General features: G+C 41.4%; 1 protein-coding gene across 1 annotated transcript in view; it reads left to right on the top strand.

Moving 5' to 3' along the window:
- The first annotated feature begins 764 nt into the window (after positions 1–764).
- Positions 765–23,276, top strand: part of C2H3orf70 (chromosome 2 C3orf70 homolog) — a 54,417-nt gene continuing 31,905 nt past the window's right edge. The window contains exon 1 of the mRNA XM_028505055.2: positions 765–1,302. Coding sequence (XP_028360856.1) covers positions 1,107–1,302 — 196 coding nt within the window. The 5' untranslated portion in view covers positions 765–1,106. The remainder of the gene's footprint in view (positions 1,303–23,276) is intronic.

Below are 23,276 nucleotides of genomic sequence, written 5' to 3'. Positions count from 1 at the left end.
ATGTACCATGCATATATTTAACAGCCTATCCAACTACACACATTCCCACCACACGTACACCAAACCACACACACACACAACACATTATATATCAGCCCTGTGCACGACACATGCAGCACACACACTCCACAGCATCGCATCCAGCCAGCTTGGTTCTTTTCCCGCTCAGCAAGGCCTGCACTACAGCTCCAGCGGTCCCGGCAGGCAGGTGCGGTCCTGGCAGGCAGGTGCGGAAGAGAGGCTTATTGCAGACCAGTGCCAGGAGCGGGTGCAGGGATGGGGTTTCCCGCGTGGGAGTGGGGGCTGGCAGCTTTGGCCCCTGACTTGGGCCAGAAGGGGTGCCTTCGGGACAGGAGGCAGGTCCTCGGGGAGTGCGCGCGTGCAAATACGCGCGCGCCTCTGAGGGCTTCTGTGCCCAGACACCCTGGGAGGTGTGTACGAGGGAAATGTGAGGCGCGTGTAGGGAAAAGCTCTGTGTGTGTGTGTGTGTGTGTGTGTGTGAGGGGGGTGGTGGGCGGAGGCTGAGCGGTCCGGGTGGGCGTGCCCTCGGTGTGCCCAGCCCTCCGTGGAGTGTGGGTGTGAGTCCTCGAGAAGACCCAGCTCCAAGGGAAGTGTGGGTGTGAAAACCAAGCCGCTGAGGCATGTGTGTAGTCGTAACAGCTCTCCGGGGGTTGGGGTCAGACTCAGAGGAATGACTGAGTCTGTGGCGGGGACTCGCTGAGAGTGGAGGACACGCCTACGATAGCAGTCCCTTGCGCGGTGTGTGTGTGTGTGTGTGTGTGTGTGTGTGTGGAGGCCGGGGTAGCGGAGGAACGCGAGTGGTCTGCCCCGCTGGCTGGCGCGCGCCTGTGTGCGCGTGCGCGTGGGGCGCGGCGAGCGCGGCGACGACGGAGGGAGGGGAGAGGTGGCGGCAGGCCCAGCCCCCGGTCGCAGAGCCCGGGGCGGCTCCTCCGCTAGCCTGGGACCGCCGCACTCCTGCCGCTGCCACGCGCTGCTGTGACTCTCGGCCCGCGTCGCGCCTTCCCGCGCCTGCAGCCGACTGGGCTCTCTGTCCGCCCAGACGCCACTTCTCGGGGCTTTCGATCTCGGTTGCGGAGGGAGAGGAAATGAGTGCCGCGGAGGCTCCAGCGCCGGAGCGGGGTTGGAAGAGTGAGAAAGTGGACGAGGCTCAGGCCCTGGCGCGGAGTTGTGCAGCTCGCAGACCCGACTTTCAGCCGTGCGACGGGCTCTCCATCTGTGCCACGCACAGCCATGGCAAGTGCTTCAAGCTGCACTGGTGCTGCCACCTAGGATGGTGTCACTGTAAGTCGAGCCGCGTCTTCCCGCCTTGCGCTGTGGTCCTGGGTGCCCGCTGGGCCGTCTGGGGTCACGGCTGGGACTGAGGCCGTGGGGGCTGCGGGCCTGGCCGGGGCTGCTTTGCTGCAGACTGGGGCTCCTTGGGCTCCGGGCGGGCGGCAGCTGCCCTCGCGCCGGACGGCTCCGGTTGGCGCTGCCTTGGCAACGAGATGAAATTCCCGTGGGGAACCAAGCTTTAGCCACTTATACAAAAGGGGATCTCCCTGTCCCAGGAAAACTGGGAGCTATTTTTTCTTTTTCTTCTTAAACCAAAACGACCAAGCAGTGTGTTGAGAGACGTCCGAGTTGATGACAACTCTAGGGAAAGCCTTTTCTAAAGACTGGTGGTTAAAGATGCCCCCTTTTCTTTCTCACTTTTATATCTCCGGGCAGCTATTTAAAGAAGGGAGCTTTTGGAAATTAAATTGTGGCCCATTTATTGCATCTAGTTGAGAAAGCGCTAAAGTGTGAGAAACGGCTTCCAAGAAGTTAATATTAACAGTTTGGAAGGATGAACTCCTTAAATATCCAGCTGCAGCATGTAGAGCCAATATATGAGACTTAAAATTACGAAGTAAAGTGAATGAAAGGAAGCTTAAATAATCTTACTGCTTTATAAAAGCCAGAACTAAATGGTGTAGGCCTTTTCTCTATGTTTATCCTGCATGGGATTTTGAAAATGGATTAAACTTAAGTAATCTTTTAATCAGAATTTCACAATTTGATTAGTTCGTGGTATTTGGCCTGCTGTATCATTTCTTATTAGAAATATATTGCAAACGTAGTTTCCGCACACCGTTATAGTAGAGGGTTTTGGAATGCTTATTTAGACAGAAATTCTCGAAGTGATCTTAAGTTAAAATATTTTCCTTGTTGGTGAGAAAAAAAATGGCTCCCAAGAAGAGATGCAGTAGATAACAAATCTTTATTTACATTAGTTGAAAATAATAGAATATTTTTAATGAGTTTATGCTTAAAAGGCGATACTTCTTACATTTATTTTATAGTACTAAATTCTTTTTTACATTTATTTACATTTATTGAATGGTATTGATTTTTTTTGTGTTCTTTGTGCTGATGAGTCAGTTTCTTCCTATATCTCAAGTTATTCCTCTTGCTGTCAGACCCATTCCCAATTATAAAGCATCATTTTAGTGTGGGACAGGGCACAAAACTGGAAGAAGCAACTGTAGGAAACCTATGATGCTGAAGTACACAAGTAGGATGAATCTGGTGAGAGCCCATTTCCCTGGGGAAGAGTAGAATCGTAGTATAGAATGTCAGAAACATTAAAGATGGTTTAGTTCATTGCCTGTCTTATTTCAGCAGTCTCCCTTCTAAATACACCATTAGTGATGGGAACCTTGCATTCTCCTCAAGCAGCTTCTTCCTTCATTGGAGAGCTTTGACTAGAATACTACTCTTCCTTATTTGGAGCTGAAGTTGGTTACTTTCTAACTTCCTTCCATTTCTCTTATTTCTACTTTATGAGATCATATAGAACAATCCAGTCCTTTTTAAAATTATTTATTTTAATTTTTAAAAAATCTTCACCTGATGACATATTTTTATAGATTTAGGGAGTAGAGGAGGTGGGTTGGGAGGGAGAAACATTGATGTGGGAGAGAAATGTCAATAGGTTGCCTCCCATATGCACCCTGACCAGGGGTCGAACCCTGAACCTAGGTATGTGTCCTGAACCAGAAATTGAACCAGCATCTTTTTGGTGTATGGGATCATGCTCCAACCAACTGAGCCACCTGGCCAGGACTCCAGTCCTTTTTTAGAACATGGCTGTTTCAACTCTTTAGATACACACACAAATTTCTTATCAACATAGGCTATATTCTCTTTTTGTCCCCGGCCACCCTTACAGTGTCTATGAAATAGGTTTGAAATTGACGTGTTGAATGACTGAATGAAGGTAGCCATCATTTTCCTCTGAAGGCATTGTTTTATCCTGTTTGTAAATCTCTGTTGCCTCCTGTCTTTCCTTTTATGGACTAGTGTGCAGACTTGTATGCATCCTGATCTGTTCTGAATATGTGCCAGTAAGGTTAAGATCCTTTGAAGGGCACCCAGTATCCCAGTTGTGGTCTGATCAGTCCAGAGTTGAGCAGAACTCCTGTCTCCCATGTTTGAGATACTACTCCTGCTGTAACATGCATCACATTAGCATTTCTGATATGTCCACATCATATTGAGCTTGCTGCTATCAGATTGAACTAAGCTCGTGGTCAACTAAAGCCATTGTTTATTTGTTTCACGTATGTGGCAATTAAGTCACAGTGCTTGCCCATTATACAGTTATATGTACAGGTTTGGACACTGGTATTAATTGAGCCCTTAGATATTGTTCCCTATTAGATTTTATTTTATTAGAATGAGCCCATATTTTCTGGCTTATCATTGTGTTTTTAGATCCCAGGTCTTTCATAATATATACCTTGAGTCCCCTAGTTTCATGTCAACTGCACATTGGATGCCAACAGTAGCACTGTAGTATAGTAACCTCATTCAAGTTATTGATAAAATTGTTGAACAGGAAAAGCACAGATTGAGTCCTGAAACTTGCTGGTAGAACTGCCCTTCAGGTGGATAGCAGTTTGTTAACGAGCACTCGTTATGGTCGTTTAAAAAATTACCTAGCTACATAATTGTACTGTTGGCCATCTTATGTTTATCTTATCCATATGGGTACATTGAGAACCTGGTCAAGTCCTTTATGAAATTCTGCCTACACACTATTTTTTGCTGCTTTATGAGGTATGATCTGTGTATAAACAGTCTTAAAAAAAGGAAATTAGATTAGTATAACTCAGATTGGTTCCACAAATGCTTACCACTTTCTTTTCTAAGTGATTGGAAGCCATTTTTTTAAGTAAATAATCTGAATTTAGAAAAAGACTGACGTCAAGTATACTGAATTATTTTTGGCAGTCCTTCCCATTAAAAAAAATCAGACCTACATATATTTGCTCTTTTCCAGTCTTTTGGCAACACTCTGAGTCTCCATGCTTTTTTCACTGGCTTAATTCAGAGATCTCATTCATAATGTACTTTATTTCATTTAGAGCATCAAGGTGCCACCTTGCAGTCTCCACACCAATACTGGACATCAGTTCTTTCTGCTCCCCCCCTTTTTAGGCCAGTATCATTTTTTCTTGAAAAAAGCAGAGTTAACATATTTGAGAAGTTCTATTTTCTTTTTGGCATTCATAAACATTACATCAGTCCTAAGTAGAATTTCTTTAATTCTGTTGAACATATATTGAGCACCTTCTTCTTGTGAGACATTATTATGGACACTAGGAATACAAATACGAATACAGCTGGATCCTACCCTTCAAGCAGAATATAAGGGCATGATTCATGCCATATTTATTTTTGTATTCCTTTAAAACTACAAATGATATGGGTGGGAAAATGATCACCTTATTCACCAAATCAGAAAATGCTAAAATGAGACTACCTTGATGCTTAGGAAATTCAAAACCAATAAAGGAAGTTCAGTTTTATATGGTTGATGTTAAACTTGTAAAATTCATAAGCTTATGAAATAGAAAAGGATGAAAATATATACAAGTTCATAAAGGACATAAAACATGTATAGATTCATAGATTCAGTGCTTGATGTATTATTAAAGGAAATAATTAGTGTATTTGGGTAATGACAGATTTTAAGGACCATGTCTGGGAGGGAAACTGTAATACACTTTGTTAGTGTCACTGTCAAAGATAAATTACTGGGCTGAATAAAGTACAGCCTTGAATCTGTAACTTTATTTTTCCCAGTAAGGAATGATACTGGGTTGAGTTAATGAGTGCAGGATTCCAAGATGAGTTTTGAGAGAGAAAAAGACATATCTTGGTTAGTGAAGAGGGATGGAAACGAGTAAGTCATGTGTAGATATTGTAAAGTAGATTTTTGTGGCTGGAGTAGATACAATATTTAGAAGGAATATGAAATTTGATGGTTGAAATGTTTATTGAGGGATAAACAGGAAAGATGGGGAAGTCTGGAATTTCATTTGATAGAGACCTTGGTACCATAGTGATAACATGGACAGCAGGGGAATGAAACCAGCAAGGGAGATTATTTTGGTATTAGAGTAAAAAATAGATCGAAATTTATACAACAAGATCCATGTAATAGAAGTTAGAATAGATTAGATTTGGAGGGTGAGGAAGAGGTTGGCTATAAGGATAACTTTCTGACTTGTTGAATTCCGCCTTGTGCAACATAGATGAATGGTGGTGCTATTTATGCACTAACAACAACCAAGTACTGAAGAAGGACTAACTTTGGTTGGTCATGGGTTATGAATCCAGTTGTGGATCATGAATTTGCTTTATCATCATATGGTGATATCAATAGGTAGTTAGTTAGCTCTAGTGATCTAGAACTCAGAGGCGAGGTCTGTATCAGAGATAACATGGAGGTCTTTTATTTATTTATAGATTTTAGCTTTAGCCATGATGAAACATGAGATCCATCAAGGGAGAGACTATAAGAAATGAAGAAAATACTTAGGCTTTCCCTTTAGAGCACTAGCATTTAGAGCCTAGGTATAGGAGGATGAGCTGGCAGTAGTGTCTAAGAAGAGAGGGCCAGAGAAGAAAAATCAGAAAGTGTCATATTGCAGAAGCCAAGGGAAATGAATATTTTAAGAAATAGTATGAAGATGAAATCCATTTCAGCAAGTTATTTATTTCTTAAATATGGGTGAAATATACAAATGGTGATTTTATTACTAAAAAAGAGTGTGAAAGGTTTAGTCATGCAACACTAACTTCAGGAATATACTTAATTGCAGTATTAGTCAAATCTTTTAAGACAGTGAGTTTTTCAAGATGGAAAGAGGAGAATGGAATGTCAGGAGCTGAGAATAAGGACACAGAGATAATAGTTCATATTTATTGAGTGATGACTTTGTGCCAGCATAAGCATATTATACTAAGCACTTAACAGGCAGTTATGTTATTATGACCATTTTACAGTTGAGGAAAAAGACTTAGAGTTAAATAACTTGCCCATGAACATACAGCTACTAAGGAATAGAGTCTGGATTTGGATCCAGGCCTCTCTGCTTCTAGGACCTGGACTCTTAATCACCTATAAAGGGGTGTCAAACTCATTTTCACTGGGGGCCACATCAGCCTCCTGGTTGCCTTCAAAGGGCTGAAATAATTTTAGGACTGTATAAATATAACTACTCCTTAACTGTTAAGGAGTTGAAATTACATTCAGTCCTTTGAAGGCAACTGCAAGGCTGATATGGCCCCGGTGAAAATGAGTTTGACACTCCTGACCTATAGGTACTATAGAGCAATTTAAAATTAGTGAGGAAAATCAAGTTTTTTTCCCCTCCATTAAAGCCAGTGATGGGGTAAGTTTTAAAGAAATGGGTGGCAAATTGTATTAATTTCAGTAAAGAAATACAAAAGAATGAGAACTATAAAGAGTTCTAAATCTTTATGGGGTGGAGAATGAAACTGAAGAGTTCAGGAAGATAAAGTGATTAGCAGGTGATGGGGGTGGGTGGGGTGGGTGGGGTGGGGGTGGGGGAGTGAGTGCACTGGTGTGATGTGGGTGCCACCAGCAGAACTCAGAATTGGCTTAATAAGAATCACAAATAGATGAGCTCAGTTTTCTGCAGAAGACACCTTAAAAGATGTCTGTCTCTTTCAAGTTGAAAGCAGGAAGAGTGGGACTTGATGTATGTAGTCTAATTGATGATATTAACATATCTAAAGAAAGACTGTCACAGCAGAAGGTAGATGGGCAGCATGGAATAGAGAAAACTGGGAGTTGGAGAAGCAGGATTTGGAAGTGATTTTTGGGACTGTTCAGAGAAGGTGGTACACTGGATTTAAATGTCTGGACTATCCCAGCAAACGTTTGGTTATAATTTGGCTTTCTGACTATAGATTTCCTATAGGGTGAGAAGGAGCCAACTAGAGAATTTAGCTTTGGGACCTTAGGGCAAGTATACTTCTCTCTTCCCCCTGTTAGTTAGTATATTAGCATTGTGCTTTTGTGTTACTCTATTTGTTCTGTTTTCTTGCTTCTACACAGCTCACAATATCGAGGTCTGACCTCCCCAGGGTAATGCCAGCTGGTTTTTCTAAGAGACATCTCAGCCATATCAACAGTGGCTACTGAAAACATATTCAAGAAGCTTGACAGTGAAAACTAGCAAAAACAAAACAAAAACAAAAATGGAGTGGTAGTTTGGATGGAGTGATCAGCTGAAGCTCTCTCTCTCTTTTTTAAAGAATGAGAGTTATTACCACATGTAGTGTTTAAAGGAAGAGGATACAGATGTTAAAGAGGACAAGAGTGAGATTAAATTCTGAGTGAATTTTTTTCTAAGCTTTTCCAAGGATAGAGAAAGCTGATGGGTGTCTTTCCATCCAGGTGGTGCTTCAGTTGTGGGTGTACGTTAACTTCAACAATTATAAGTAACATGCAGAGTGCTTGTAAGTGGGCACACTTGTAGTCTTGCATTGTCAACTCATTGAAACTTCACAAGTCTTGTGAAGCAGGTACAGTTATTGTCCTAATTTTTTTAGATTAGAAAGTTGTAGAAGGTCACATGTTGTAGCTCTTGCCCATGTGGTGAATGTGCATCAGAATCTTACAAACCAACTGGCAGCCTGAACTCTGGTTGGTTCTACTTAAGGTTCAGTGAGGATGATTCCTGCTGTTCTAAATTCTTTTTGGAAGAAGTAGGGTTTAAGTACATAAGTAAAATGAGAATAATTTCTTATTTAAGAGAAGGGCAATTATATGCATTATGAACATTTTTGGAGTGATTGAGAACTCTATAAAACTATTTTTAAAAAACATTTAGTAACGTATTTGTATAATAAGAAGCTTCAGCCATATCATATATTCGGCTATTCCCTAACTGGTGCAAGCCCTTTACGGTTACATTTTTCATACTTACCATTAATTACTATTTATTGGTTTCTAAGCCTGTCGAATTTAGGAACTTGAACTAGATAGTTTTTGAGGGCTTTTCTATGATAATAATTTCCTATATTAAAAAACCCTCATTTTGTTCTCGCATATTGTAAAATCTCATCAAATACAAGAAAGAATATTTTCAGAGAAATTGTTTTATTAGTTCCAAACAAATATAGGAACACATGTTGAATAACCAAAAGCTGTATAGTAGAAGATTTGCTTTCTTGAAAAATAAGGAATGGTTTATATATAGAATGTGGAAGGCAGAGTGTAGCTCTAGAAAGGACAGGAGCCATGGAATGAGACACACCTAGTTTTGAATTCTAGTTTTTCCATTTATCGGGAATGTAGCTTTGGATAGATTACTTAGCCTCTCTCAGCTTTGATGTTCTCTTCTAAAAAATAGGGATAAAAATTCTACTTCACAGGGTTGTTGTGAAGATTGAATGACACAAGCAAATTACTTAGTGCAGGTGTTTGGTAAAAGGTAGCATCAGTCCCTCCTGAAAAAAATGAACAATGGAGCCTTAGCCTATGTGGCTCAGTCGGTTGGAGCGTATTCCTGTAGACTGAAGGGTTCCAGGTTCGATTCCTGGTCAGGGCACATGCCTAGGTTGCAGGTTTGGTCCCCAGTCCGGGTGTGTACAAGAAGGCAACTGATCGATGTTTGTCACATTGATGTTTCTCTCCCTCCCTTCATGTCTCTCTGAAAGCAGTGAACATGTCCTTGGTACTAGAAAGCATAGTCATCCTGAGGGCAGGCTGTGGAGTTGGACTTTGTGTTTGAATCCTGGCTCTGCACACTTTCTAGTTATGTGGTTTGCAGGAAGCTAATCTCTGCCTTTCAATTTCCTCACCTTTAATACGCTGATGATAACAGTACCAGCCTTGTGGTGTGATGATCGTTAAAGACCCAACTCCAATTTCGTCCCCCTTGCACAGCTGTCTTGGTTAGTCTGGAATTCACTTTGTGACTATACTCTTGTTCATGTAAGCACTCCAACGTAACAAAGATCATAAAAATACACATTTTTTGAATATAACATTTAGAAATCATTGAATTTTTTTATTGTCTTCATTATTGGAAAGGCTATTTTGTAAAAGTCACTCTGTGATGAGTTCACTACTTTTTACCATGAAATCTTACATTGTTCTCCAGCACCCATCCCCTTATTCCATCCCGTTTTCCACCACTGTTAAGCAATGGATAGTTTTGGTTAATCAGGTATACAAGTAAATAAAGAGCTATTATATATATATATATATATATATATGAAATATGGGTCAGGAGGTTTTAAAGGAGCAGACTATTACAGAACTTGTGATATGTTAAAGTGAAACTGAATATAGTTAACTTGAATGATTAGGAAGTCTTTTCAGGACCATGTGATACTTGGCCATCATTCGGAATACTGGTGTAGAAAAATGGTAAAGGTGCTAGTTAACAGAGGGGTCCTCGCTGCTAGGATGCTGGACACAGTAGCTGGAATTGTAGTCTTTGCAAATTACTTAAATTCACAGAATTTTTGTTTTGTGTGTCTCCCATTTTTGTGGGTTTGTTCCTAAATTTTCTGATATTTAACAGTATTCTGCAAGCACACCACCAAAATTATGCAATATCTGGAGTGCCAACAATGTATAATAAATCCCTCCAGCTGTGTTGGCACCACGTCCCAAAACAGTTCATTCAGGACAACTCTTTAACCGCCCCCACAGCTTATTTGTCCGTTAAAAACAAGATGCTTTGGTGCAGCATGGTTATGGTTCTTCCTCTATTTAATTTTAACAGACCTTTGGTGAAATAAAAACACTAAGAATGTAATATTTTGATATTTTTGTGAAAAATTCTATTAGATTAATGTACTTATCTTTTTCTGTCTATACACACATGTACCTTTTTTCTAAATTATTTAAAAAGTAAGTTGGAGACATTGTAACACTTCACTTCTAAATATTTCAGCATGTCTCTCTTAAGAATGGGGTAATTTTCCTATATAACCACAATACTAATCTTAACTAAGATGACACTAATTTAGCAATAACATCTAACATATACTTTCCTTATTTGTCAAAAAATGACTTTTATAGCTGACATATTTTCAATCCAGAGCCCAATCAAGATTCATATATCACTTTAGTGTTAATTATTCTAGAATAATCACATGTTAAATTTGACGAGTCTAGGTTCACCGTCTATGGAATGTCCCATATTTTACTAATTGTTTCATCATGACTACATTTAGGTTAAACATTTTTTGTTGAATTATTACATAGGTGACATTGTGTCATTCTTACAGCATCACATGAGGAGAAATAATGTCAGGTGGTTCACTATTGCTAATGTTAAGGTGATAACTGCAAAATATGTGCATTACAAGGATACCCTGTCCTCTTTGTTATTTTTCTTTTTTTAAAATTATTTTTTGTTTTTAACAAGTAATCCGTGGGAAGCATCCTGGGACCTTGCTGAGCTGACTTATTAGTTCTAAGAGTTTGTTTAAAAAATATTTTCCATGGCATTATCTACATAGATATTCATTTCATCTGCAAGTAGACAGTCTTATTTTTTTGTTTCCAATCCATATGCCTTCCGCATCCCCTTTTTACTGCTTTTGCACTGACTACAATTTCCAGAACTATGTTGAATAAGAGTGATGAGAGTATCTGTCTTGTTCCCTCATCCTTGGGATGAAAGCATTAAATCTTTCATCTTTAAGTATAATGTTAGCAGTAGGTTTTTTCTAGATGCTGTTTATCAAGTTGAGGGAAATACTCTGTATTCCCATTTTTTGAAAATTAAAACAAAATTTGAATGAGGTGTACTCTCCCTTCCAGAAGCATGCCCATGCCTTTCCCTTCCCCCTCTTACTTCCCCACAGGCTTGCATCTCCTAAACTTGAAGGGCCCCCATGACACTTGCAACCAGAGGAGAAATGGGCAGTGACAGCTCGTCCTGGGCTGACCCCAGAACCTGTCTCCAAGACCCCCTTTTCTCGGACTTTGCAGTGAGCCAGTGTACCCCAGCCAGTCTCTCTCCTATTGCTTCCTCTGTCCTAAGCCATTCCTTGTTTCACTGTCCCCAGCTTTTTTTTAAAAACGATTTTGTTTATTTTTAGAGAAAGGGGAAGGCAGGGAGATCAAGAGAGGGAGAGAAACATCAATGTCTAGGAGAAACATTGGTCAGTTGCCTCTTGCATGCAGCTGGGACCCCAGCTGGGACTGGGCCTGCAACCCAGGCGTGTGCTCTGACCAGGAATTGAACTGGCAACCTTTCACTTTGCAGGGTGATGCCCAGCTAACTGAACCACACTGGTCAGGTCTCACTGTCCCCAGCTTTAATAAACACACTCTAAAAATAAAAAAAATGATGGATGAGTATTAAACTTTGTTAAATGCTTCAGTTGATATGATCATGTGATATTTTCTCATTAGCCTGTTAATATGGTGGAGTATATTGATTGAATTTCAAACACTGAACCAGCCTTTCATCCCTGGAGTTAACCCCACTGGGTTATGGTGTATAATTATTTTTAAATATTGCTGAGTTTTATTTGCTAATAGCTTGTTAAGGATTTTTATGTTGATATTTATGAGGGGTATTGGCCTATAATTTTATTTTTTGTACTCTGTCTGGTTTTGGTATCAGGTAATTATAAGCTTTGTATAATGAATTGGGAAGTTTCCTCCCTCTACTGTATTCTGGAAGAGATTGTTTAGAATTGATGTTAATTTTTCTTTAAAGATTTGGTAGAATTCTGTGAAATCATGTGGGCCTGGAGATATCTTTTTCTGGGAGTTTTAAAATAACTAATTTAATTTTCTTATTAGTTGAGAGGCTTTTCAAACAATTACCAATCGATGAGTTGTGATAGTTTGTGATTTTTGAGGAATTGATTCATTTTATTCTAAGTTGCTAAATTTGTGTGTAGAATTGTTTGTAGTATTCCCTAATTATATTTTTGATGCTTGCATGGTCTTTAGTGATATGCCCTGCTTCATTCCTGACACTAATAATTTGTGTCTTTTCTCTTTATTCTGTGTCAGTCTTGCTAGAGGTTTATCAATTTTATTGACCTTTTCAAAAAACCCAGCTCTTTGTTTCATTTATTTTCTCTCATTTTTCTGTTTTCAATCTCATTGGTTTCTGTTCTCATCTTTATTATACCCTAATTTCTGCTTGCTTTGGGTTTATTTTGTGCTGCCTTTTTTCTTTTTCTTTTTCTTTTTTTTTTAGCTTCTTGAGGGTGGGAGCTTGGATTTTTGATTTGAGACTTTTCTTCTTTTCTCATGTATGCATTTGTTGTTATAAAAATTCCTCTCAGCACTGCTTTAGCTGTGTACCATAAGTTTTGATGTGTTTTCTTTTCATTTCTCATTCAGTTCAGTGTATGCTTTGATTTCCCTTGAGAAATTTTTCTGTTTTATGCATTATTTAGAAGTGTGGTTTAGTTTAAAAGTGTTTGGAGATTTTCTTGTGAAATTTTTGTTAATTGATTTCTAGTTTGATTCCATATGGTCAGAGAACACACTTTGTAGGATTTTTATTTTTTAAAACCTGTTAAGGTTTGCTTCCTGACCCAGGATATGGTCCAGGTAACATGGATACTTTTTAAAAAATTGGTATTCTGCTGTTGTTGGGTGATATGTCTGTTAGATTCTGTTGATTGGTTGTATTGAGTCTTTCTACATCCTTGCTTATTTTCTCTGTTCTGTCAGTTGTTGGAGGAGGAGTGTTGATGTCTCCCACTAAATTGTGGATTTGTTTCTCTTTATAAGTTTGACAGTTTTTGCTTCACATGTATTTGCAGCTCTGTTGTTTAGTGCATACCCATTTAGAATTGCTGTGCCACCTTACTACATTTATTCTTTTGGCATCATCCCATGTCCCTCTCTATAATAATTTTCTTTGCTCTGCTGTCTACCTTATCTGATATTAATATAAGCACACCTGCTTTCCTTTGATTAATGTTTGCATGACATATTCCCCCCTCCTTTTATTTTCAAAGTGTCTATACTGTTACATTTGAATTCAGTTTTTTTTTTATTTTTTAGTTATATTTTATTGATTATGCTATTACAGCTGTCCCAATTTTTCCCTTTGTCCCCTCCCCCCAGCAACCCCACTCCCTTAGGCGATCTCGCTACCATTGTTCATGTCTGTGGGTCCTGTGTATAAAAGTTCTTTGGCTACTCCATTTCGTACACCGAACTCTACATCCCTGTGACTATTCTGTAACTACCTTTTTGTACTTCTTAATCTCCTCACCTCTGCACCCATTCCCCTATACCACCCTCCCATCTTCTTTTTCTTAAAGTCCCTTTAACATTTCATATAATAATAGATTGGTGATGATGATCTTACTTAGTTTTTTCTTCTCTGGGAAGCTCTTTGTCCTTTGATTCTAAACATCTTTGCTGAGTAGAACAATATTGACTGTAGGTCTTTGCTTTTCGTGGCTTTGAATATTTCTTGCCAATTCCTTCTAGGCTACAAAGGTTCTTTTGAGAAATCAGCTGACAGTCTTATGGGAACTTCCCTGTAGGTAACTAACTAGTTTTCTCTTGCTTTTAAGACTCTCTCTTTATCTTTAACCTTTGGCATTTTAATTATGATGTGTCTTAGAGTGGGCCTCTTTGTGTCCATCTTGTTTAGGAGGCTCTGTACTTCCTGGACTCGTATGTTTATTTCCTTCACCAAATTACGGAAGTTATCTTTCATTGTTTGTTTTTTCAAATAGATTTCCAATTTCTTGCTCCTTCTCTTCTTCTTCAGGCACCTCATGATGTGAATGTTGGAATGCTTGAAGTTGTCCCAGAGGCTGCTTATACTATACACATTTTTTTTATTCTGTTTTAAAATTTTTTCTTACTGTTGTTCAATTACAGTTGTCCCCTTGCCCCCATTATTTTCCCCTGCCCTACCCACCCCTACCTTCCATATTCAATCCTCACCCCCCATTGTCCTTGACCATGGGCCCATTATACATGTTCCTAGAGTTGACACTTCCCCTTTTTCCCCATTATTCTCCTCCTCTCTCCCCTTTGGTCACTGTCAGTTTGTTCTTTATTTCCATGTCTCTGGTTCTGTTTTGCTTGCTTGTTCATTTTATTGATTGGGTTCCACTTATAGGTGAGAACATACGGTATTTGTCTTCCACCACTTGGCCTATTTCACTTAGCATAATGGTCTCTAGTTCCATCCATGCTGTTGCAAAGGGTAGGAGCTCCTTCTTTCTTTCTGCTGCATAGTATTCCATTGTGTAAATGTAAGTTTTTTGATCCACTCATTTACTGATGGGCACTTACACTGTTTCTAGTACTTGGCTATTGTAAATTGTGCTGATATGAACATTGGGGTACATAGGTTCTTTTGGATTGGTTTTTCAGGATTCTTAGGGTATAATCCCAGCAGTAGAATTGCCAGGTCAAAAGGCAGTTCCATTTTTAGTTTTCTGAGGAAATTCCATACTAATTTCCACAATGGCTGTACCAGTCTGCATTCCCACCAATAATGTACTAGGGTTCCCTTTTCTCCACACCTTTGCCAGCACTTGTTTGTTGATTCATTTCTGATGGCATTCTGACCTGTGTGAAGTAGTATCTCATTCTGATTTTAATTTGCATCTCTTTGATGGATTCTTTTTTCTTGTTGTTTGATTCATTGTTTTTTGCTTCCTTATGTTCCAAATCATTGATTTGATCCTTGGCTTCATCCACTCTACTGTTGTTTTCCTGTTGTTTTTATGCTGTTGAGGTCCTCACTAAGTTCCTTGAGCATCCTTATAACCAGTGTTATGAACTCTGCATCTGATAGATTGCTTATCTCCATTTTGTTTAGTTCTTTTCTGGAGTTTTGATCTGTTCTTTCATTTGGGCCATGTTTCTTTGTTTCCTTTTCTGACAGCCTCTGTGTGTTTGTTTCTCTGCATTAAGTAGAGCTGCTGTGACACCCTGACTTAGTAGTGTGGCCTAATGTAGTAGGTGTCCTGTAGGGTCCAGTGGCACAGCCTCCCCTATCACCCAAGCTGGGTACTCAAGGTGCTCCCTTTGTGTGGGCTGAGTATACCTTCCTCTTGCAGTTGAGTGTTGATTGCTGTTGGCAGGGATTTTCCCAGGCCAGTTAGATGCAAGGACCGGCTGTGACCACTGACCACAAACCTCTGCCCTCTATGGAGCATCAACTGTGCAGGGGTAGGGTGTTGGTGTTCTGACATGGTCTGTAGCTCTCCACTGGGTGCGCAGACTCTGGGGTTTCCTGGGTGGTGCGGGCCAAGGTCAGTCCCCACCTGTGCTCATCCTGGGGCAACACTACATGAGCTATAAAGCTATCTGTGATGGTTGCTAGTTGTGCTGGGCTTGGAAATTCCCTGGTGAAGCCAAGCTGTGAATCTAGGCTGGCTGCTAGTGCTGGACCTGGAGCCACTTAGCAGGAAGTACAGGGGCTGGGGGCTCACTGAGGCCAGCTGTTGCTTGTTTGAGAGAATTTAGGAAGTTGTGAAGAATGAGCCAAAAATGACCATTCATGTGGAAAAGTCACTGTTATCAGCATGAGTGGGCTCCATCAGCTGGGTGGGATGGAGCCTCAGGGGTTCTCCAGGGAAGGGCAAACAGTGTAGCCAGGATGATGGAGTCTCAGATATGGCAACTGCCTGCTGGCCCTGTGGCTCTGTTGTGGGAGGGTTCATGAAAGGGACAGTGGCCTCTGCCCACCTTTCTGTCTGGGAAAAATCTGTCCCCCAGCTATCGCCTTGATGCCAGACACTTCAGTTCCTCCTTGTATGCCACTGGTTCCTTTCAAGCTGCAACCCTGGTGCTGGAGCTCAGAGAGAGTGAGTCTGAGTCCAGGTGTGGGTTCTTTAAGAGTAACTGCTTGGGACTCCAGAAGTTTTCCACTAATTGAATCCCTGCTGGATTTTGTAGCCAGAAGTTTTGGGGACTTACCTTCTGGCACTGGAACCCTGGCTGGGGAGCCTGGTGTGGGGCTGGGACTCCTTGCTCCCAAGATATCCCTCCCAAATTTGTATCCACCACATGTAAATGTGGGACCAGCCCATTCCATGTCTCTGCCCCTCCTATTAGTCTGGATTGAGGTGGTTTCTTTAATTCCATTTCTTTAATTGTCAGACTTTCTGTTCACCTTGATTTCTTACAGTTCTGAGTGGTGGTGGTTCTAGAGTTTAGTTATAATTTTGAGGTGGTTGTGTGAGGAGGCAAACCATGTTTACCTATGCCACCATGTTTTTTTAGTATATTTTATTGATTCTGCTATTACAGTTGTCCCATTTTTTTCTCCCCTTTCTCCCCCGTCCACCCTTACCCTCCCCACCACAGGCATTCCCCCCACTTAGTTCATTTCCATGGGTCGTACACATGAGTTCTTCGACTTCTCCATTTCCTATACTATTCTTAGCCTCCCCCTATTTTGTACCTACCAATTATGCTTCTTATTCCCTATACCTTTCCCCCTATCCTCCTCCTCTCCCCTCTGATAACTTTTCATGTGATGTCCATTTCTGTGATTATATTCCTCTTCTAGTTGTTTGCTTAGTTTATTTTTGTTTTTGTTTTTGAGGTTCAGTTGTTGATTGTTGTGAGTTTGTTGTCATTTTACTGTTCATAGTTTTGATCTTCTTTTTCTAAGATAAGTCCCTCTAACATTTCCTAAAATAAGGGCTTGGTGATGATGAACTCCTTTAACTTGACCTTATCTGGGAAGCACTTGATTTGCCCTTCCATTCTAAATGATAACTTTGCTGGATAGAGTAACCTTGGATATAGGTCCTTGCCTTTCATAACTTTGAAAACTTCTTTCCAGCCCTTTCTTGCCTGCAAGATTTCTTTTGAGAAATCAGATGATAGTGTTATGTTACAGCCTTTGTTTTGAAGTCTGTTTTGTCTGATACGTATTTCTACCCCAGATTTTTTGTTGTTGTTGTTTCCATTTGCATGGAATATCTTTTTCCATCTCTTTACTTTCAGTCTGTGTATATCTTTTTTTCTGAGGTAGGCCTTTTGTTCTGAGGTATACATGACAGCATGTATATGGGTCTTGTTTTCTTTTTTTTTTAATGAGTGTGGGAGTGTTCCCTCCTTTTGAAATTTTTTTAAAGATTTTTAAAAAGATTTTATTTATTTATTTTTAGAGAGGGAAGAGAAAGAGAGAGAGGGAGAGGGGGAGAGAGAGAGAGAGAGAGAGAGAGAGAGAGAGAGAGAGAGAGAGAGAGAGAAAGAAACATCACTGTGCAGTTGCTGGGGGCCATGGCCTGCAACCCAGGCATGTGCCCTGACTGGGAATTGAACCTGCAATGCTTTGGTTCATAGCCCGCGCTCAATCCACTGAGCTACGCCAGCCAGGGTTGGGTCTTGTTTTCTTATCCATTCAGCTACTCTCTTTTGACTAGAGCATTTAATCCAATTAAAGTTATTGATAGATATTTATTGCCATTTGATTCTTACACCTATGTTCCTTTCTCTCTCTATTTCCTCCCTTCTTTTTCTTAAAGAAGGCCCTTTAACATTTCTTACAATACTGGTATGGTGGTAATGAACTCTTTTAGCTTTTTTTGTGTCTCTGGGAAGCTTGCTATTTTGCCTTCAATTTTAAATGATAGCCTTGGTGGATAGAGTAGTGTTGGTTTTAGATCCTTGGTTTTTCATCACTTTGAATATCTTATGCCAGTCCTTCTGTCCTGAACTGTTTCTGTTGAGAAATCAGCTGACAGTTTTATGGGAGCTCTCTTTTAAGTAACTGTCTTTCTCTTGCTGCTCTTAAGACTCTATCTTTAACCTTGAGCATTCTAATTATGATGTGTCTTGATGTGGCCCTTTTTGCACTTATCTTGTTTGGGATTCTCTGTGCTTCCTGGACTTGTATGTCTTTTTCTATCACCAGGTTAGGGAAGTTTTCAGCCATTATTACTTCAAACAGTTTCTCAATCCCTTTCTCTCTCTCTCCCCTCCTTCTGGTACCTCTATGATGTGGATGTTTTTATGTTGGATGTTGTCCCAGAGGTCCCTTAGACTTTCCACATTTAAAAAAAATTCTTTTTCCTTTTTGTTGTCTACTGCTTGGGTGTTTTCTTTTACCTTGTTTTCTAAATATCTGATTTGATTTTCTGCTTCATTAACCTGCTGTTGATTACTTCTAGTGTATTCTTCATTTCAGATATTGTGTTTTTCACTTCTGTTTATTTTAATGCTTTCTGTGTCCTTTTTAATGCTTACTATCTCTTTGTTTAAGTTCTCACTGGGATCATCCAATCTTCCCCTAAGGTCCTTGAGCATCTTTGTAAGCACTGTTTTAAACTCTGCATCTGGTATCTTGGTTGCTTCCAATTTATTTAAGTCTTTTCCTGGGGATTTTTCTTGGTCTTTCATTGGGGCATGTTTCTTAGTCTCCCCATTTTGTTGGCCTTTTTGTGTTTGACTTTGTACATTAGGTAAATCTGCTGTGACTCAAACTTGTTATGATGGCTTTATGATGTAGTTTTCTTTGGGGGCTCAGGGGAGTAGTCTTCCAGATCACCTGAGCTCTGTGCTCCAGGAATGTGTCTGGTATGGGTTATATGTGCTCAGCTATTGTAGTTGAGTCTTGAATCCTGTTGGCATGCTCATGAGTGGAGTTAATCCTCAGGTTGGCTATCAAGATAGACCTTGATCCCAGTGTATAACTGCTATGCAGAGACCATACCCCAAGGTGGGGTTGTTCCTGGCAGGGTCTGGTGCCTGCTGGAATTCTCTGGATGTGCCGCTGCTTGTGTGGCTAGGTGGGTTGAGCTCTGGTGTGGTCAGACGCCCAACACTGGTTGTGTTGGTTCTGGGTCTACATGGGTGAGGTTCCGGTGCAGGTCAATGTCAGATGCTGTTTGTAACCAGCCTTAGGCTGCCTGTGTAGAGCTATCATGCTATTCACTCTTTGTGGCTGTCCTACAAAGACTGTGTGTGGGGGTGTGTACAAGGTTCAGCTTCTTCCAGCTCCAAGCCAGGGGCTGATCAATAAAAGGTTCAAGGCACCCTGAGGTCTACCTCTACCTGTTGACTACTTTGCCAACCCCTGAAGTCACCTGGTCTTTCTCCAGATCTTTCTAAAGAAAGACTGTAGAGTGGGCCCAGGTTGGCCAAAACCACAGACCCTTCTATAAGGCATGAGCTTGGAAGGGCAGGGCAACCAAGGTCAGGAGGACTCAAGCTAGTGTGTCTCCTGCTTAGGGGCAGCACAGTTAGGCTCTGAATGAGGGGGAAAGGGGCCCCTACTCCAGAGCCATACCTTAGTCTCTGCCAGATTCCAGCCCTAGTTCCCCCAGGAGGAATGCACTGCAGTTTCAGGTTGGGTGCAGCCAGCCAGCTGCACTGCAGGAGCAACCCACCAGTACTCAGGAGAACAGATCAAAAAAGTCTCCCCTTGTGGGTAGCACCACCGAGTCTGCAGTGAGGGATACTTAGGTTGCTTTCTGTCTTGGCTATTGTAAATAATGCTGCACTGAATGCAGGGGTACATATATCTTTTCAAATTAGTGTTTTGGATTTCTTTGGATAAACACCTAGAAATGGAATTGCTGAATTATGTGGTAGTTCCAATTTTATTTTTTGAGGAAACTCCAAACTGTTTTCCATAGTGGCTGAACCAATTTACAGTCCCACCAACAGTTCACAAGGATTCCCTTTTCTCTACCTCCTCAACAACACTTATTGTTTGTTGATTTGTTGATAGCCATTTTGACAAGTGTGAGTTGATATTGTGGATTTGATTTGCATTTCCCTGATGATTAGTGATACTAAGCATCTTTTGATATGTCTGTTGGCCTTCTGTGTGTCTTCTTTGGAGAAATGTCTGTTTAGGTCCTCTGCTCATTTTTCACTTAGATTATTTCATGTTTTTAATCCTCACCTGAGGATATGTTTTAATAGATTTGTGTGTGTGTGTGTGTGTGTGTGTGTGTGTGTGTGTGTGAGAGAGAGAGAGAGAGAGAAAGAGAGAGATAGAGATCTATTGGTTGCCTCTCGTATGTGCCCTGACCTGGAACTGGACCCACATCCTAGGTATGTGCCCTGACCAGGATTGAACCTATAACCTTCTGGTGTACAGGATGACACTCCAACCAACTGAGCCACCCAGCCAGTCTATTTTTGGTTTTAAGTTGTATGGATCCTTTATATATTTTGGATATTAACTCTTCTGGCCTGTAAAGTTCTTGTTGAAAAATCAGCTGATGGTCTTATGGGAACTTCCTTGTACGTAAGTAACTGCTTTTCTCTTGTTACTTTTATGATTCTTTCTTTGTCTTTAACCTTTGGCATTTGAATGTGACTTGCTGTGGGCCTCTTTGGGTTCATCATGCTTGGGACTCTCTGTGCTTTCTGGATATGTATGTCTGTTTCTTCCACCAGGTTAGGGAAGCTTTTAGTCATTATTTTGTTAAACATTTTTTAACCCTTGGTCTTCTCTTTTGTCCTTCTGGAACCTCTATGACATGAATGTCGCTATGCTTGATGTTGTCCCAGAGATTCCTTGAAGTATCCTCACTTTTTTTCTTTTTGCTGTTCCAGTTGGGCGTTTTATGCTACATATCTCCAGATTGCTGATTTGACCCTTGGCTTCATCAAGTAGAAGTTGATTCCCTCTAATATATTCTTCATTTCAGTTATTGATTGTATTCTTCATATCTGAATGTCTTTTTTAATGATTTCTATGCTTTTGTTGACGTTCTTACTGAGTTCACCTACTTTTCCCCTAAGTTTTCTGAGCATACTTATTATCAGTATTTAGACTCTATATTTGGTAGAGCGCTTGCCTCCATTTTTTTTTTAGTTCCTTTTCTGGAGGTTTTTCCTGTTCTTTCATTTGGTACTTGTTTCTTTGTCTCCTCATTTGGCTGACTCCCTGTGTTTGTTCCAGGTATTAGGTAGAGCTGCTATGTCTCTTAGTCCTGCCAGAGTGGCTTGATATAGTAGATGTCCCCGTGGCACAGTCTCCCTGTTCGCCTGAGTTGGGTGCTCCAGGAGAGTCCCATTTGTGGGTTGTAACGGAACCTTCCTGTTGTAGTGAAGCCTTGATCTCTGTTGGCACGCCAGTGGGTAGGATTGACCCTCAGGCCAACTGGCTTTGAGTGTTCACCATGACTCTAGCAGACAAGCTCTTGTGCAGGGCCAGAGCTCTTGGAATGGTGTGACATTAGTGGGGCTTTGGTGCCAATCAACTCTGCCCTTCAGCAGTGCTGTTTGTGAAGCTGGTTTAGTGGTGCTCTGGTGTGGTCTGCAGCCGGCCACAGGGTGTGCTGGTTCTGGAGCCTCTTGGGAGGGGCTCCAATTCAGGCTAAAGTCAGTCACCATTTGTGCCTGGCTTGGTGGTGGGAGCTACAAAGTGCTCTTTGGTTGGTTGCCTCTTGTGCTGGGCTTGGGAGTGCTTGGGAGAGGTTTGCTGTGAACTGAGGTTGGCTGCTACTAGTGTTGGACTTGGGACCCTTGGGTGGGCACAACAGTGTGACCTCAGGCCTGCCACCACTTGTGCTGGTTTTGTGGCCACTTAGTTGAATCTGCATTTCAAGCCAACACTGACTGAAGCTTATGCCAGGCTTGGGGGCCACCTGATGGGAGTTACAATGCACCTTGAGACCAGTTGCAGCTTGGGCTGGGCTTGGGACTGCCTACCAATTTGTATGGGGCATGCTGATGCCAACTGCTGCTCGTTTGGGGTCTGGTCCTTTCAGAGAGTTTGGGAAAGTCTGCAGTGTGAGCAGAGGCATGCCACTTGTGTGGAAAGCCGCACAGAGTGGCTCAGACTGGACACTTGAATGAGGTGGGGCAGGGTCTCTGGGAATCACTGGAGCAGGGTGAACAGTGTTAGCCAGGTTAATAGGAGCTTAGATTTGACACCTGCCTGCACCTGCTGGCTGGGTAGGGGAGGGCTCAACAAAGGAGCAAGGAAGCCTGTCAGGGCTTCCGTACTGAAGAGATCTGCCCTGCCCCCTGCCCCCCAGCTCTCACGCTGAAGCTAGTCAATTCATTTCCTCTTTGCATGTGTTTGCTGTTTTTCAAGCTGCTGACCCCGTGCTAGAGCCCAGAGTGAGTGAGTTTGTGAGTGTGTTCCTGTTCTTGAGCCCCTCAAGAAGAGTGCCTGACACTCCAGGAGGCCTCCATCATCTCACTTGAATGCAGTCCCTGATGGATTTCATGGACTGATGTTATGCAGATTCCTATTCCCAGCACTAGTGTCCTGGACTGGGAAGTGAGGTGTGGGACTGGGACCTCTGGATCCTCAGGGGGGACCTTCACAACTAAGATACCCCTCCTGATTCTTAACTGCCACACCGTGGATGTGGGACCTGGTCATTCCTTTATACCAGTCTTATTGCGGGTTCCCCCTTATGGCCTTAGTTATAGCTAGTTCAGCTAGTCTTCAGATAGTTTTCAGCGATAGCTGTTCTATAATTTAGTTGTAATGTGGATGTGGTCATAGTAGGAGGTGAGCACAGTGTTCACTCCACCATCTTGAACCGAAGTCCTTCGTGACCTTATTTTAAAACTGTGTTTAGAGGCACTGCTTTTACAAGTACAGTTGTTATTCAGTGAACTGAAAGGTGTAAGTATGGTGAATGATTTATTTGTAACATAATAGAATTTTAAAATTAATTTCTGGTGAGGTTTTAGAAATAAGAATTTTATATCCTTTGTTTCATAGATTTATTGATCATAAAGGTACAACATCTGGCTTTATGGAGAATTCCACTTTTTACTTGGTTTTATTATTTTATAAAAGTGGCCGCTACAGCCTTCGGCACTGACAGATTCAGAGGAAGCTGTGCTGTGGCAGCGCGCGGCACGGCCAGGTCTCGAGCAGCAATGGACTGTGGCAGTGTAGGGGGTGCCACCACAGGAGGTTCATATTTCATTTTATTTTTGTTTTTTCATGATGCTATACTAGTAAAAGACAATTGAAGCTAATCTTGAGGGGGGAAGTCTTCTGGGCCAT

This window comes from Phyllostomus discolor, chromosome 2 (assembly GCF_004126475.2).
Source record: "Phyllostomus discolor isolate MPI-MPIP mPhyDis1 chromosome 2, mPhyDis1.pri.v3, whole genome shotgun sequence".
NCBI classification, from domain to species: Eukaryota; Metazoa; Chordata; class Mammalia; order Chiroptera; family Phyllostomidae; genus Phyllostomus; species Phyllostomus discolor.
Note: the sequence above shows the minus strand (reverse complement) of the source record. Positions and strands in the feature narration are given on the sequence as shown.